Here is a 15,211-nt window from a genome sequence, read left to right on the forward strand (position 1 = left end):
TTGAATCAAATTACCTTGTAATCTTAACCTTAAGGTTATTTGCCGTTTGCCACAAAACGCTTTGTGCCCTCTGCGTTTAGTTACTATTCAAGTGGCTCCCCGGTTTCCACTTCTTCTACTTTCCACCTCCAGCTCAACTTCTTGGCTCTCGCATTACATCGAGTCGCGTTTGACGTTGCACCTTTAACACTTGTTTCGTGTTGCGGGTGGGTTTCTCTTCTTCTTTTTTTGAGAGGAGGAAATATAAATGGAAATCTAGCACTACGTCTTATCATGATTGCAAAGTTTAAGTGACTTTTCTGCAAGTGCAAAGCGATAGCTGCCACAGTTACTTTTCGTTCCTCCTCCTTCTGCTCTTGCTGCTACTTTCATGTTGTTGTGGCACTTTGAAAATGTAGCAAGTCAATCAATGTTTGTTCGCCTGTCTGCTCTGAGAGCTAGTAGCTCGGAGAGCTGAAATTGTGGTAGTAAGTAAAAGTTAGTTAAATTTCGATTAGACTTCTGCATGTTGTAAAGTTGAGTCTTTGACTCGGCTCTGCTTTCGATTATAAAGGTTCCCTTGAGCATTTTTATATTCAACGAAACTACTTAACGGATATTCTGACAACTTTAAACTAAGCTGAGAGCAGATAATAAAAGATTTTGATTTTATATATTTTGATTGAAGGAACTATCAAGAAAAGTGTAGAAAAGGTTTACGAGTTAGTTGATAAATATTGTAATAAATATTAAAAGAAATTTCAAATTTGTAATTTAATGATTATAACATAAGATTTGATTGGAGTTTTTATGATTTTCATTGAACTAATTGTATGGATAGATGAAAAGATTATCAAATAGGAATCATAAAAAAAGTAGAATATAATACAATTAATTTCTGAACTTCTGATATTTGTAGTATTAAAATAAATTAGTGATTTGAGTGAGCAAATCGTTATTACAAAATACGATTTCTTCCTAACCTAATGTGTGGCAACTATTTGGTATATTTTTAGAATGGTTTATTTCGAATGCAGCATTGCAATGATATATTAAAGATGGCCTTCGGTATATTTAAGTATTTTTGTGGTATATTTTAAATAAAATACTGAACTGTCTTGCGTATATTCCTCTTCACGCGTCTTGCGTGTACTGAAAATACATAGCGGGTATTTCACAGTCGAGCACACTCGACTGTAACTTTCTTGTTTAATAGTAATTATTACACGATTATTTTTCATTATCTTTGCCTGATTTTGATGGAAGTAATTACATAAGATAGAAATTTGCGATTAACTCTTATAGCTAAAAGATTATCATATAGGAACCCATTACCAAAATAATTATTGTGGACATATAGTAAGTTTGTTCTTTTTCCTCTCTCCTTTCCCCTCACTCACTAACATCGTACAACATTTTCATGAGCTCCGGCACGTAGTCATCCCACTTGGACTGGAAAACATTGCCAGCCAATGGATCACTCATATCATATTTCTGCGTAAAACGCTCCACATCGAAGTTGCTATGATCCTCGGCATTTTTCAGATCCATTTTCTTTTCGTCAATATCCAATTTCTCCGCCTGCTGATAGACCAACACCACATAGCGACACAGACCGCTGTCTTTGGGTGGCAAAGGACCATAGTATTCAGAAATCGCTTGACCCTTGGCCACATCGATGCCGGGCACATTGACAACCAGCCAATGAAGCCACGAGCGATAGATGGGATTCTCACGACTCGGTGCATCGGGACTCAACATGACAATCGTGTAAAACGTTCCTGGATCGGCATTCCATTCGAGTTTCGGCGGGAATTTCAGTTCCGTGGGCGTATAAACTTTGCCCTCCTCAATCTCCAGTTCGTTGTCGAAGCTCAACTAAAGTTCAAAATCAAATTTAGTTAGGCGAAACGTTAGAACGTGTCTTAAAGTTGACCTTTAGCAGTTCCTTGGGCGGCTCCTTGAGGACATCGGGTATCACCTCCAACTCCTTCATCACCCGTCGCACATTCAACTCGTCCAGCTCGGCTCGAGTCGAACACAACACGCAGAGCAAGAAACCGTAGTGGAAATGCATTGTAAATGCTTTTGAGTCCATAATGCCAACAGCTTTTTATATAGCATGCGCCTCCCTTCAATCGATATTGTTTTGCCACTAATCGTCGACGACTCGAAATTGTCAACGCAAATATAATTAAGCAAATTGAGAGCCGAAGCAATTTGCAATCATTTGTCCGGTTCGTGCAAATATTTACAAATATATTTAAATGCTCGAGCAATTTTGAATAATTCGAGCAGCTTTTGTTGCGACACAATTGAAATTAAGCTTAAGCTCTCTCGGCTGCTCTTCAATTACATGCAAAATAAGTATAAATTGTTTGACGTTCGAATAGAAATATCTATTTAAATGGATAGCACATTACATTTTTGTGTAATTTGGCTTTTGTGTTATTTTTGTCGCCTGTTTATTCAACGAGAGAATTATTGAAATATCTCAATCTATATCAAAAGTAATTCACTTTGATTGTCTATTTTGTGTTTTCATAAAAATTTGATTATTTACCGACAAATTTATTTCACATATAAAGACTTTTTGTTGAGAGTTGAAATAATTATTCACATTGTTTCTCATATGAATTCGGTTATTAGGTTTCTGGAAAATATAAAAACTTTGTGTGTTAAGAGTTTAAATTCATTTCAGTTATCTAATTTGTTTTATCATAAGACTTATATAAGTTAAAATCTAAAATAATTCATTGTGATTGCATAAGAGTTCGATATTTAATATGTGAAAGGCCCTCAAATTTCGATCCACTGTTTTGTCAGTTAGTTTCTTTAGCGTATTTTTTGCATTAAAATTTCTTAAGTAAAAAATAAGAAAACATTTTTCCTATTAATTATAAAGTTTTCGCTCTTAGCTTAATTTCTGCAGCATAACTTAATTAAGTGAATCCATTTTCCGGCATACATTTGCATGGCAAATTAAAAGATGGAACAAAGAACAGAAAAAAAAGACACGGGGAGGAAGATGCCATACATAATTTGCAAAACTATGTGCATTTTTTTGTGATTTTTCGCACAGCAGGAGGCAGAAACAAATAAGCAGTAAAAATGTGGAAGAGATGAGATGGGATGAGGAAGAGGAAGAGTTGTTGCGCCTCAGTGCTGGCAACAACGTTGTGTGCTTCAACTTGTGGCAACATGTGCGTCTAATGTGCGCACATTAGCAACACAAATGCAGTCGACTTGCCTGAAGGATGTGGATGAGCAGCAGCCAGCCAGCTAGCTAGCTAGCTGAACGAAGTTGAGTCGAGTTGAGTTGAGATGAGCTGTGCCAAGCCAGCGCCACTCAAGCAAACGAACGCACTTAATTTATGCAATTTGGTTAACAACGTTAAAATTGTAGACAAGAGAGGAGAAGGAGAGAAGAGAGGCAGAGAGGGAGAGACTACGAGTTTTGGGTTGGCCTAGACTGAGAGGCAGCAGCCAGACATAAATCAAAATGGAAACAATAACGCAGCTTCTCTCCAGAGCTGGCTGGGAAGCTGCACGAAAGGAGTAATAAGGATAATGAAGCAGCATACAGCACAGCACAAGAGGCAGACGTTGTGGCATGCCGGGCACTTGCCATGTAAACGATGATGAGCACGATAATGATGGCATTTGAATGGGCACACACTACACACACACATACACACTCAGTCTCTACGTCTGATGTCGTAATTTGAACACTGCTCCAGCAATTTTCCTCCTTCAATATTTGCGTAAATATTGGCTCATTATTTGGCCATATTATATATTAATTTGCTTATTAATTATTTGAACGTTTCCAATTCCACAAGGTGAAGTGTGTGTGCCTGTGTGTGACATTTTGCAAAAGATTTTTCCCCAGTTATTAATATGCACCAAATTAATTGGCAATTTTCTTTGCTTGAATAAACAAAACGAAGCATTTGCTTCACCTGTTTGCGGACTAAATTAGTTATTGAGATTTGCAGATTTCGAAATTAGTTAAATATAAAAAGTTAGAATTAAAATTGCTCTAAGCTATTGTTTAGACCAATAAGTTAAGTTAGCTTAATCAAGTGTAACAAGAGCAGTTGAAGTGAAAAGCATAGCTTTATGATTATTAGCCTAATTTAAATTTATAATTCAACGAACACCATTTAGGCTTTAGCTTACAAAAATAAAATCGCATTCAATTTAATATTTACATTGCATTTATGCAATAATTAAACGTAGTTTAGAGTTCAGTTTACATGATAAAAGCTTACATCAAAAATGTCATTATAAATCTTTTCTATACACTTTTTATAACTATACATAATTTAGAATTCAGTTTACATGAAAAAAGTTAACAGCAAAGACGTTATCTTAAATCTTTGCTCTAAACTTTATAGAGAGTATTATAACTGTGGGTATTATTATATTTTGTACACATTCCATAGAGTATGAATGGCGGCATATTTTTCGGTAAATTTATTTGGTATATTTTTAGAATATGGCTTTATTGAAATGGATGCGGGTATCTTAGAGATAAGCCCACTCGACTGTAGCTGCCTTACTTGTTGCATTAAACATCATAATATAAACTTATACTTAATTGATACAAAGTTCCAATTAATGAAATAGAATTTAGAGTTCAGTTCAAGAAAAATTCGCATTCCATTTAAAATTACTTTCTACATAAATTACTGTTACTTTAATTAAATCGACATCCGCTCTTATGAAATTGACAGCTTACAAAATTTGCAAGTGTCCACAGTAATCTTGATACTATTCACTCTCTCAATAGATTGCAGAACAAAAAGCAAAAAAGCACCACAACAAGCACAATAGAGTGTCTCCATCTCTCTCTCTCTCTCTCTCTCTCTCTCTCTCTTTCTTTCTGTCTCCCTTGAGTCTGTCACATTTTATTAGCCTCAATCGTGGGTTGCATTTTTATGGGCCAAAACCCAAGTAGCTATGGCAGTTGCCACAGCTTCTGGCTGCATTATCTAGTTACTTTTACAAGTTTTTGCCCAAGATTACGAACGTTGAGCTGAAAGCTGTAGCTGCAGCTCCGACTGAAGCTCTATTCATGAAAACTTTTGCATTGTTGTTGTAGCTGCTGATTCTGTTACTGTTGTTGCACTAATTTGCATGACCTTTGGCTGTGGCTCTGGCTGCGGCGACTGAGACCAGCTCAGGGAGAACCCAGGTAACCAACTAACCAAGTAACCAAAAGCCATCTCATCCCAAAAAAAACCCAACCCCATCCTCGAAGCGACTCGCTGCAGAACTTGCATTTGAATGGCATTTCATTTGCGACGCTTTTCAACGTTAATGCCATGGAAAATGCATAAATTGTGGCACTCAAGTGGAGAAGTTGCTGAAAAACAATGGCTTCTTGGTTTGAAATCAATGTGAAAGCGAGGAAGGAGTATTGTGGATAGCAGGTAATATTGTAGATGGAGAGATATTAGCCGGGCTAATTAGCAATCGCCAAGTTGAGCTGCAGCTTATCAGTGCACAAGTTGTGCTTGAATGCTGCGATGCTCTTTAGTATTACATTTGCAACGCAGCAAGGTGGTAGTATATTTTTTTCTTTTCATATTATTCCCTGGAGAGGAATGTCCTCATTTCAGTTCTTGGTTTGATTAACAGAGTGATAGAGTTGCAATAAATTATACAACTGAACTACTTAATACAGGATTGCTTTTGTAAAATAGGATTTACAATATCTAAGCAAAAACTGAACTTAACTTATTAGGAATTAATGTATTCCAAATTACAGTCAAAAATGTAAAACAAATTTTAAATAACAGATAACGATTCTTTAGAATATATATGTATAGCAAAGTATAAGAATTTAACTGGTTGGTTTTATTTATTTATTTTTAAATTCAATATTTTCATGTGTGCTTCTTAGTTTGTTCATATTAGTAATAAATATGATTAGTATAATTTGAGAAATATGAATATAATTGTAACGCATAATTTAGCGAATTTTCTAAGTTGAAATTGAAATATTCACACTTGAAGCAGGCATTAAAATATAATAAAAGGTAACTAGGTTAAAAGCATGCTAAAAGTTATTATGGTTTCAAATTCACTTTTCGCATTTGAATTACGAAATGGAAATGTTTAAAACGAAGCACGAAATTTGCTTTTAAGATGTTGTTCACTTTGCGTTGTGTTGTGTGTCTGAAATTACAGCTGTCCCTTTCCACATTTGTATAGAGAGAGATAGAGAGAAAGTGGAGAGCAAATGGCATTTGGCAATTTCACTTGTTGTTTGTATCCTTTTTGGAGCACACAAACACACGCACACATGCACACACAGCAGGACTAAAGCGCTTGATATATCCATTTCGTTTGGAGGATTCTTCGCGTGCCTCGTTGAGAGCTCGCTGGCAAACAACAAAAAGCAATTGTAGTTGTTGTTATTGTTGTTACTGTATTACATGCGTGTGAAGCGTACAGCAAAAGCAACAACAACAATAACAATGGCAACAACAATGCGAACAACAATCATCCAAAACTGGGGAATTGTTCATTTGGAGCTCAACTTTTGAGCTGATGCTGTGTGTGTGCGCATTGTGTTTATTTATTTAAGTGTTATTTCGTTTTATTTTTGCAAAATTGAGTTATAAACAAGTTTTGAAAATTGTTTAAATGGAAAAAACAGATTGAATATCCTCCTCTGCAGCAACAACAACAATAACAACAACAACTAGAGTGGAGGCGACTCTGAACGAGGAGGCAACTCCGAGTGGCAGCCACTTGAGCACATGTCAAGTGGAAAATCGTTTTGTTGTTGCCTCCTCCGTTGCCCGTCGCTTGTAAAATGTGTGCGGCGAGCGCTATGAATATGTTTTTGATAAAGTTTATTTATATATGCAAATCGCATAATACTCGGCATGCAGCAAAAAGGGTTCTCGCCTTCACTTTTCGCATTTCCCATTCGCATTTCGCTTTTGCTTTTGCGTGCAAGTTTGAATTGGTTTGCCATTTCTGCTCCTATCGCTTCCTATATGAATTTATATTTATCATATGTGAAAGCAATATATATATGTTATATATGTGCTTCCTCTTTACTTTTTGTATAATTTCCGTTTGAAATTTCCTTTCAAAAAAATCAGGCGACACATTTTCACTCTCTCTCTCTCGATGTATTTTTGCACCTTATCCGAAGTTTTCCAGCTGACTGCCATTTTCTTTATTGTCATTGGCATCCTTCCAATCTGAGAGGCACAACTCAAACTTGTCGGCAACATTTACCGATTTATTTATTTTGATTAAGTGCACACAATTGTGCTGCTGCTTCTGAGTGGGGAAAGCAAAGGGGAAGTAATTGCGGCAATGTGACGCCTCGCGTTATGTGCTGATAACATTTTGCCTTTTGCGTATCGAACACGCGCATTAAAAACAACAACAACAACAACAATCGCAAACACAGTTAATAAAATATGAAACACGAGTGATAGCTTTAGATTGAGCTTGGTATAATGTACAACAAATTTGAGCAAATAAGCAGTGTGTTATACTTTCGAAATTTATTGCAACTCGTGTCTGGAATTTATTGAGAAATTTTGCTACAAATTGCAAAAGTATAATTTATGTGCTCCATTGATATATTAATCGGTTTTAATATACACATTTTGTTGTTATGTTTTTCATGTGCGTTTTTATACTCAGCATCGAGTTTAATACAATCTGCTTACAACTCTTAAACATCAAACTGGGTGGCGTTTATATGAATTAACATTCACATGAATTTATAGACCTGAGAGAAATTCCAGTAATTAGATTTTTCATGATACGTTTATTTATCATCAGCAAAAATATGAGCAAATTGTTAAACTTCTTCTAACAAAGCCTAGTGTCTAGCCTTACTGCCTTCGAGACCAAAATTGCCTAAAGGCAACCTTTTTTAACAATAAATTAGAGTTGGAATTATATTGATAGATATATTTTATTTTAAAAATTGTAGAAGTTATTTAAGCATTAATTAATACATGGCCAATAACGGCTTTGGATGACAATCTTACATATTTTATACTCTAACATTTAGTTAATTTTCCAAGAACTTTATAGTATATTTTGATCGTTGCAGTATATGTATATTCCAAACACGGTCTTGAGTATATTTTGTGCTCTATAGAAAATTTCGATCGTAATAGTACATTTATCGATATATCAAATACAGTCATCAGTACATTTCCGTATTTTTTCGGTACTCGCACTTTTTTTTACCAAAAAGTAGTTCACTCGACTGTAGCTTTCTTACTTATTTTTCACTTAGTTTAGTCTCGAGTCCTTCTATCTGCATTTTGTCATTGACAAAGTGTCGTATAGTATTAGTATTACATTTATTTTCACATTATTCTTAAATTATTCACATTATTATTCAGATTCAATTCGCAATTCAATTCCTTCTTAAAGGCGTTAAGTCTCGAGTTCTCTCATTCTCTCCCTCAGAGCAGCTACCTTAACTTACCTTTATCTTATCGCCATCAATTGACAATTGGATATTTAAATGCAATTATCAAACTTATCAGAAATCATACTCAAACCACACACAATGAGGACACTTCAATAAAGCCCGCTGGGCAATTGTTATGTCTTTATTAACGAGCCGCAACCAAAAGTTTGGTTGGGTTGCAGCAAATGGACAATGGACACAGAGAATGAAAGAGAGTGGACATAATACTATAAAAATATTAATGTTGGCTAATAAAAGGGCGAGAAGCAGGCAAGAAAGCGATTAACCCAGAACAGATACTATAAAAAGGGGGACGGTCTCAAGTCGAAAGTTTTTGGCAGCTTAACAACTTGGCAAATGTGAAGCAAATTTCCTTTTTTTTTCGTTGGCTGTTCTGTTTTGTTTTTATATTTTAACGATAACAAATCGCTTACGGTTAACAGGCGGCATTAATTCTCATTGTGGCGTAATTTTCACAGCGCCATTTATTGGCTAATTAAAATGGAGTTTGCTGCCTTCTTTGAAAGTATTTCCAAAGAGAAGAAGAGAGAGACAACAAGGACCTTAGGCTATATGCTCGGTGCGTGTAGAACATGAAGTGAAAGGAGCTGTAAATAATGACCGCAATTAATAATTTTGACAATTTACACAACATTGGGCAAAAGATAAGGCAAAACTCTGTGTGCGTGTGAGGAGGGGAAAGGAAGGCAATTCTTTTTGATTTCTTGACAAAACAGAAGTAAAAACCCTTTTCGCGCTGAGCACTCTGCTAATTTGCTCACTTGCCTAATAAGTTGTGCAGAAGTGAACAGTTCTTAAATTTTATTTAATTGCATATTTATTGCTTTCTTCGCAGCGATTTTGTTTCTCAATTCAATTTCGAACGGAGATGGAAACCCTTCAAATTAGTTCACTTCGCTGTTGTTGACAACTTCCAAATGCGTAGACCTTTTTACTTTTATTTTTAAGGAGTGAAATAATTGGGTATTATGACTTACATAAGATGTTTGTTCTTGTTTATTTGAAATGTATTTAATATTTTAAAAAATTTTAATGTATATTCCATATTTTCACCATTATATTATGCATTTTTTAAACTAGCATGTAAATTTGAATTATAAAATAAAGTCATTTCACACATAAATAATTGCAAAAGGAACTAATTAAAGACAATATTTATTAAATGTTTAAGAAGGAAGTTTTTACGAAGCAAAAAAAATGAATTTGGGTCTTAAGTCCACATATAATTGTAGTAGCATTCTCAATTTTTATCTATACTTCTCAAGTATAATATATTTATACTTTTTAACAATAATAATTTCATCATTTTTTATGGGGAAAGTTTTCTCAAAACATAAAACCACATTTCATTGTAATAGTATTCTCATTTGTTTCATAAATATAATAATAATATATTTCTACTTTTTCTACAAAACAAAATATTTAATGTAAATAAAGAAATACATTTTTAGGAGAAAAGTTTTCACATATGAAAATAGTCAATTACAATTTTAAGTTCAAACATTTCATTTTTTTTTTTCGGTATTGCAATTAAATTCTTCAACTAGTCTCTGTTAATAGTTCCCAATGCTTTCTTGCTGCTTAATATTATATATTTTATAACATCTCAATGAAATTATTTTTCGAACAATTACTGCTAAAGACAATATTCAATTACCTCTCTAAGAGTATCATATAGTCTCTGTTCATAGTTCAATGTGCTTTCTTGTCAGTTTTACTTTTGTTATTCGCTTAAAAATAAATCAATTATTTTAATTCACGTTGACAACTCGCGTCATTTGCAGCCCAACAACAACAAGAACAACAGAAACAAGAAGAAGAACAACCAGAAGAGCCACCACGATATTATTTTTTGTGGTCCACTGCTCTTTTGCACTTGACATGGGTATGTCAACGGGGTTGACAAGTGAGGAGGGGGCTTTTGACGTATTGCCGTGGTGGCAGAGGGGAGTGGGGGGAAGGCTGCGTTCAATAGGGGTTCAATAACAAGCCGCAAGTGAAAGAATGTCATGCATAAAATGTCAATAGCAGATACGTGAATGTGAATATGAATGAAAATGAATGCGAGTGTGGGCATTCAATCTCTCTGTTTTTTTATAAATATTTATTCAAGATAATGCTTATTAAAGCGTTTTTGTCTGTTATGAAAAGCACATGTGTGTGCAGTTTTCACTTAAAAAAAATATTTATATTAATAAAATGATGACGAGCAATTAAAATTTGCAGTTATTGAATTGATAGTTTGTGAAAGTGTCAATCTTCAATTAACACAGGAGTTGAGGATTAAATGAAAAGCAATTCAATAAAATTAAACTTTAGTTCGAGAAATGAATATTATTTTCAGTTTTTGTTAGTTCCACAATAAAGTTATTTACAGCATTTTAAGCCTTCAATTTCTATCACCAACCAAAATAAACAAACAAGCCTTTGCAATATGCAAATCGAAAGCAAGTTGCTGTGAACACAAGAACTCAGTCGAGTGTAATATCTCTGCTTTCGGGCCATAATCATAATGGAGGCTCTTATTCTATTGCTCTGGCTCTTGAATACACAATTTTCCATTATCATTAATTACCTCGCTCTCTGAATGATGGTCCAAAAACTTTACTACAACACAGTTTTCTCCATTGCCCCATAATTACACACACACAATAGTACAACAAAAAGCATAATAGAAAATTCTTGTTTTAATGCTGTTCCTTCTGCTATCGCAGGGAAAGGATGTTGCCGCAAAAGAGATAGAAAGTAGAAAGAGTGAGAGAGAGCGAAGTAAACTTATGACAGAAATTCAATAGCGCATGCAATTGAAGAAATTATTGTGCAATTTCAATAACTTTCAATTGGGTTTTCAATTTTCTGCATACACTCTTTGTACGGAACTTTATCTTATCTTATCTTTTGTCTGAGCGACAGCCCTTGCTCCTCCTCCCTCGAATTCTCGAAGCCAAGCAAACCGAATCGAGCATAAAAAACTGAAAAACTTTCACAACTTTTCAGTCTGTCCTTCGACGATTTCCGGCCATTGAGGAGCCCATTGGCCAAGAAATGTGAAGTGCAGCCATAATTGTGTAGGGTCATGAATGGAATACAACTGAACTTCTTTATAAAGAATTTTTGTTGCTATTGAATTTTGTATATTAACATAATTGTTAGAAAAGGGTTAATTGATGAAGAATTTAAAAGTGGTTTAACTTTAGTGGTTTACACTTTACATACACTTGATGTTTGTTGTATTATGCTTGGTAAAATTGAATTTTGGTTCGATATTTAATATGTGCTTTACTAAAGCAAGTAATTCAAAATAAGAATAATCCTAAGTTAAGCTGCTTGTTTAATAAAGTTTAACCAATAATAATAAAGTATGAATTTACATGCTTCCTGTACTACAAATATAACTAAATATATTTGAATAATTTACATTTAAGTTAAATTGTCTGATTGTTTTAGAAAGTTTAGGAAATAAAAATATGATATTAGTTTAATAATAAATATGATAAGATATTTCTTTAATAAAGTAATTTTTTAAAGTCTGAAAAAATATGATATAAGTTTAATTCTATACTATATAACATTCAAAATAATAGTACAAACAAATAAGAAAGTTACAGTCGAGTGTGCTTTACTGTGAGATACCCGCTACCCTCTTTGAATAAGATCAAAAGAATGCAGTATTAATTTTAAAATATAGCAAATTAATATACCGAAAAAATACTTTAAATGCACCGAGTGGTGTATTTGGTATATTAATATAGTACTACATTAAAAATACGCCACAAAGTAAAATATACCAAAGAGTGAAAAATATACCATACAAACGTATTTCATTAATCTAATTGCAACCAAATTTTTAGGAATCATAAAACTATAGTTTTTATTTTATATATTTCTATAAATATAAAAGCGCTTACTTTAATGTTTACTACTTTTTTTTAATCTTAGAACTAATTAATCAGCTTTTACTTTTGTTTAACATTTCTTTTAAGTTTTTTATCTATAAATAGGTTTTTACCTAAGCTTAACATTTCTCTAAATTTGTACATTAATCAATCCGTTTTTACTTTAGTTAAACATTTCTTCTAATTTTTACATTAATCAATCCGTTCTTACTTTAGTTTAACATTTCTCTCAATATTAATTAATCCGCTTTTGCTTTAGTGGTAATATAAGTTATATTTATTCGGTACCTTTTACTGCTTTAAATCGTAAACAGTTCAACATTAAAATGAATTTTCTGTTGCATACTGAATTTAAGTGCAACCACTAGGTAAAAGTAACACAATTTGTCATGGAGAATGTGCGTCATAAAGCAGCTGAAATGTATTTAAGTTAAGACATTGCAATGATTTGTTAGTTTGCCATCCTTATGCCATATAGAATAAGTGCATATGCCGGACTGGCCAGTCGGTTCTCTGCTGTCTGTTGTCCGGTATGTAAGTCATAATAACAAAATATGACGCCATTTGGCTGCAATTTGAAGAGCTTAACTATGTAAATCTTTTAATATGGCCAATGGATATGGCAGCAACAGCAGCAGCAACAAACATAGAAAAAATAAAGCAAACTAGATGCATAAAACCAGAATGCAAACAGCGTCGCGGCGGCGACTGAAGCCAAAAGGCAAACAATGCAATCCAAAGAGAAGAAGAACTTCTGCTGGCAACGCTCCCAACAGACAGATAGTCAGCTAGGCAGCCAGGCTGCGTCTGGATTTGGATTCCCAGGCGGAAGACATGCAACGAAAATATGCCTCAAGGCGATGCTCTGTGCGCACGGTGTGCAGAAAACGAAGCAAAGTTTTTCGCATAAACATGAAAAACATGAAAAACAGCAAACAACTTGCAAAACTCACGAAAGTACAGCTAAGGGCAGCTTGGGGAGGGGGCGGAATGTGGTTAAAGGATGAAACCTTGGCCGGGTTATGCATAAAGCAAAACCAAAAACGAAGACAACAAGACACACACACACACATGATATATGTATGCATCCAACCATGCATCTTCTCTATAGATACGAGTAAACTACATTCATACATATAATACTACATATATACATATATGTTTGAACATGCCTCGCTGCATATCATATTCGCGGGCTACGTGAGTTGTATACGCAGTGTAGTTGCCAGTGTTGTATAATGCTGTCTGTGCCCGCCAGGTAAATACGGAGATATTTACCTCTCTCTCTCTCTTTCACTCTGACTCCCTCTGTTGCTCAGCAAGTAATGCAATTGGAAACAATATTTGCGCTTTACAGCAACCGCTTGCCAAATATTATACATATAGCATAGGTCAGGAAGCTTTAACTGAAACGTATTCGCTTTTGCAAGAGATGCGAAATGTGTTCTAAAAATTCAGCTAACCAAGAAATGTTTCAACAATGAAAACTATTTATTTATTTGTCTTGAAAAATAACGAACTTTTATTTAAATTAGAACTTAGATATTAAAATGAAGACTGCAACTTTTGTATAGTATTCCAAAGTTAAGAAATCGAAAATATTAAATGTAAGAAATTTATTAAATTGTAGAAAATCTGCCAAAAAGTGGAAAATGTATTTGAAATTAGTCGTTTAGAATACAATCTTATCTGAATGAAATAGGCTGTCTAAAAGATGTTTCAACTTTGCAAAGGTTTTATTCATCTCATTTAAAAAAATATCTAAAAATCTTCTTGGGTTGTTTTAATTATAGACTGTTTCAATGCTTCTTCCTATAAGAAATATGTCACTAAATTAGTAAATTAAAAGTTTATGGGGAATTGTGGCTAACTTGTGGCTAACTATAATACTGTTAGAAATATGAATAAATTTCTTACAAAAAAGTTTGAGAAAGAAACTATTAACAATATAAAGAGAGGCTTTTTATAGCTAGCAAAAATCGAAATAAAGTTATTGAATACTCAAAGTGTGGTAACATACTTTTAAAATTTTACAATTGCTTTCTTAAATTCTTGCTGTACTATATCTATAAATTTTCTATCAACATCTTTCTTTATATGTACATTTTGTTTATGTTCTAAGGATAGATAGTAAATAAAAGCAACACTTATACTAATTAGTTCTAAAAGCTTCTAACAATTTGCAGATACGTTTGCTCTTTTAAATTTTATTGAGCTGAAACTTCATTAGAAAATATAAAAATGTATAAAAAATGTAGACTTTTTAAAATTGATTCGATTATACAGAGAAGAGAGAACAATTATAAATATATACTCTTAAACTTCTTATACATAATATGCTATACTTCTACTATGTATGTATATACTTAGATTGTATGATTGTATACTCTTATTAAATCGCTTCACCAAGTCACCTAAGTTTTCATTACAATCTTGTAACTTTAATTTACCTACACTAAAACATCGTGAAGTTCTCCAACACGCAGCTAGCACTGTTAACTAAAGTACTTGAGTGTACTGTATGTTCGTCAAACTGAAATGCCGGGGCTGATTTCAAAGCAAGCACGTGTCTCAGTTTTTACCAAACCATTAATCAAACAATTAGAGCTGGTTGCGTCAAGTAAGTGTGGCACAACAGTTTGCTACCCCTTCGCTATCCGCAAACGTATTTGCATAAATTATGGCTTCATAATAACCGCTATTTGTAATTTTGGTCACTGCAGGGCGTTTTGTCCGTTACGCCCACTCTTAACACCCTCGAACACAAAGGGTTGCTTCTCGCCCAACTGATGATGATAAAGTACTCTGAGCGAAGCAGAACACAGTACAGCAGCTGCACAAAATACTT

The 15,211-nt window shown here is 33.9% G+C and overlaps 1 protein-coding gene across 1 annotated transcript; it reads right to left on the reverse strand.

The window, feature by feature from the left end:
- Positions 1 to 1,149: 1,149 nt before the first annotated feature.
- LOC132798941 (putative odorant-binding protein A5) lies at positions 1,150 to 2,056 on the reverse strand. The gene is made up of 2 exons (XM_060810980.1): positions 1,916 to 2,056; positions 1,150 to 1,857 (listed from the first exon to the last, which is right to left on the reverse strand). Exons 1-2 carry the CDS (start codon positions 2,054 to 2,056, stop codon positions 1,372 to 1,374), a joined length of 627 nt encoding a protein of 208 aa, XP_060666963.1. The 3' UTR covers positions 1,150 to 1,371.
- Positions 2,057 to 15,211: the final 13,155 nt, after the last annotated feature.

This window comes from Drosophila nasuta, chromosome 2L (genome assembly GCF_023558535.2).
Source record: "Drosophila nasuta strain 15112-1781.00 chromosome 2L, ASM2355853v1, whole genome shotgun sequence".
NCBI lineage: Eukaryota > Metazoa > Arthropoda > Insecta > Diptera > Drosophilidae > Drosophila > Drosophila nasuta.

What these genes read in the sequence shown, in the direction of transcription:
- LOC132798941 (XM_060810980.1), bottom strand. Translation starts at nt 2,056, where the DNA reads ATGCATTTCCACTACGGTTTCTTGCTCTGCGTGTTGTGTTCGACTCGA. An exon ending in CGCCCAAGGAACTGCTAAAG is followed by an intron (nt 1,858 to 1,915) that starts GTCAACTTTAAG and finishes TTTGAACTTTAG; the next exon opens with TTGAGCTTCGACAACGAACT.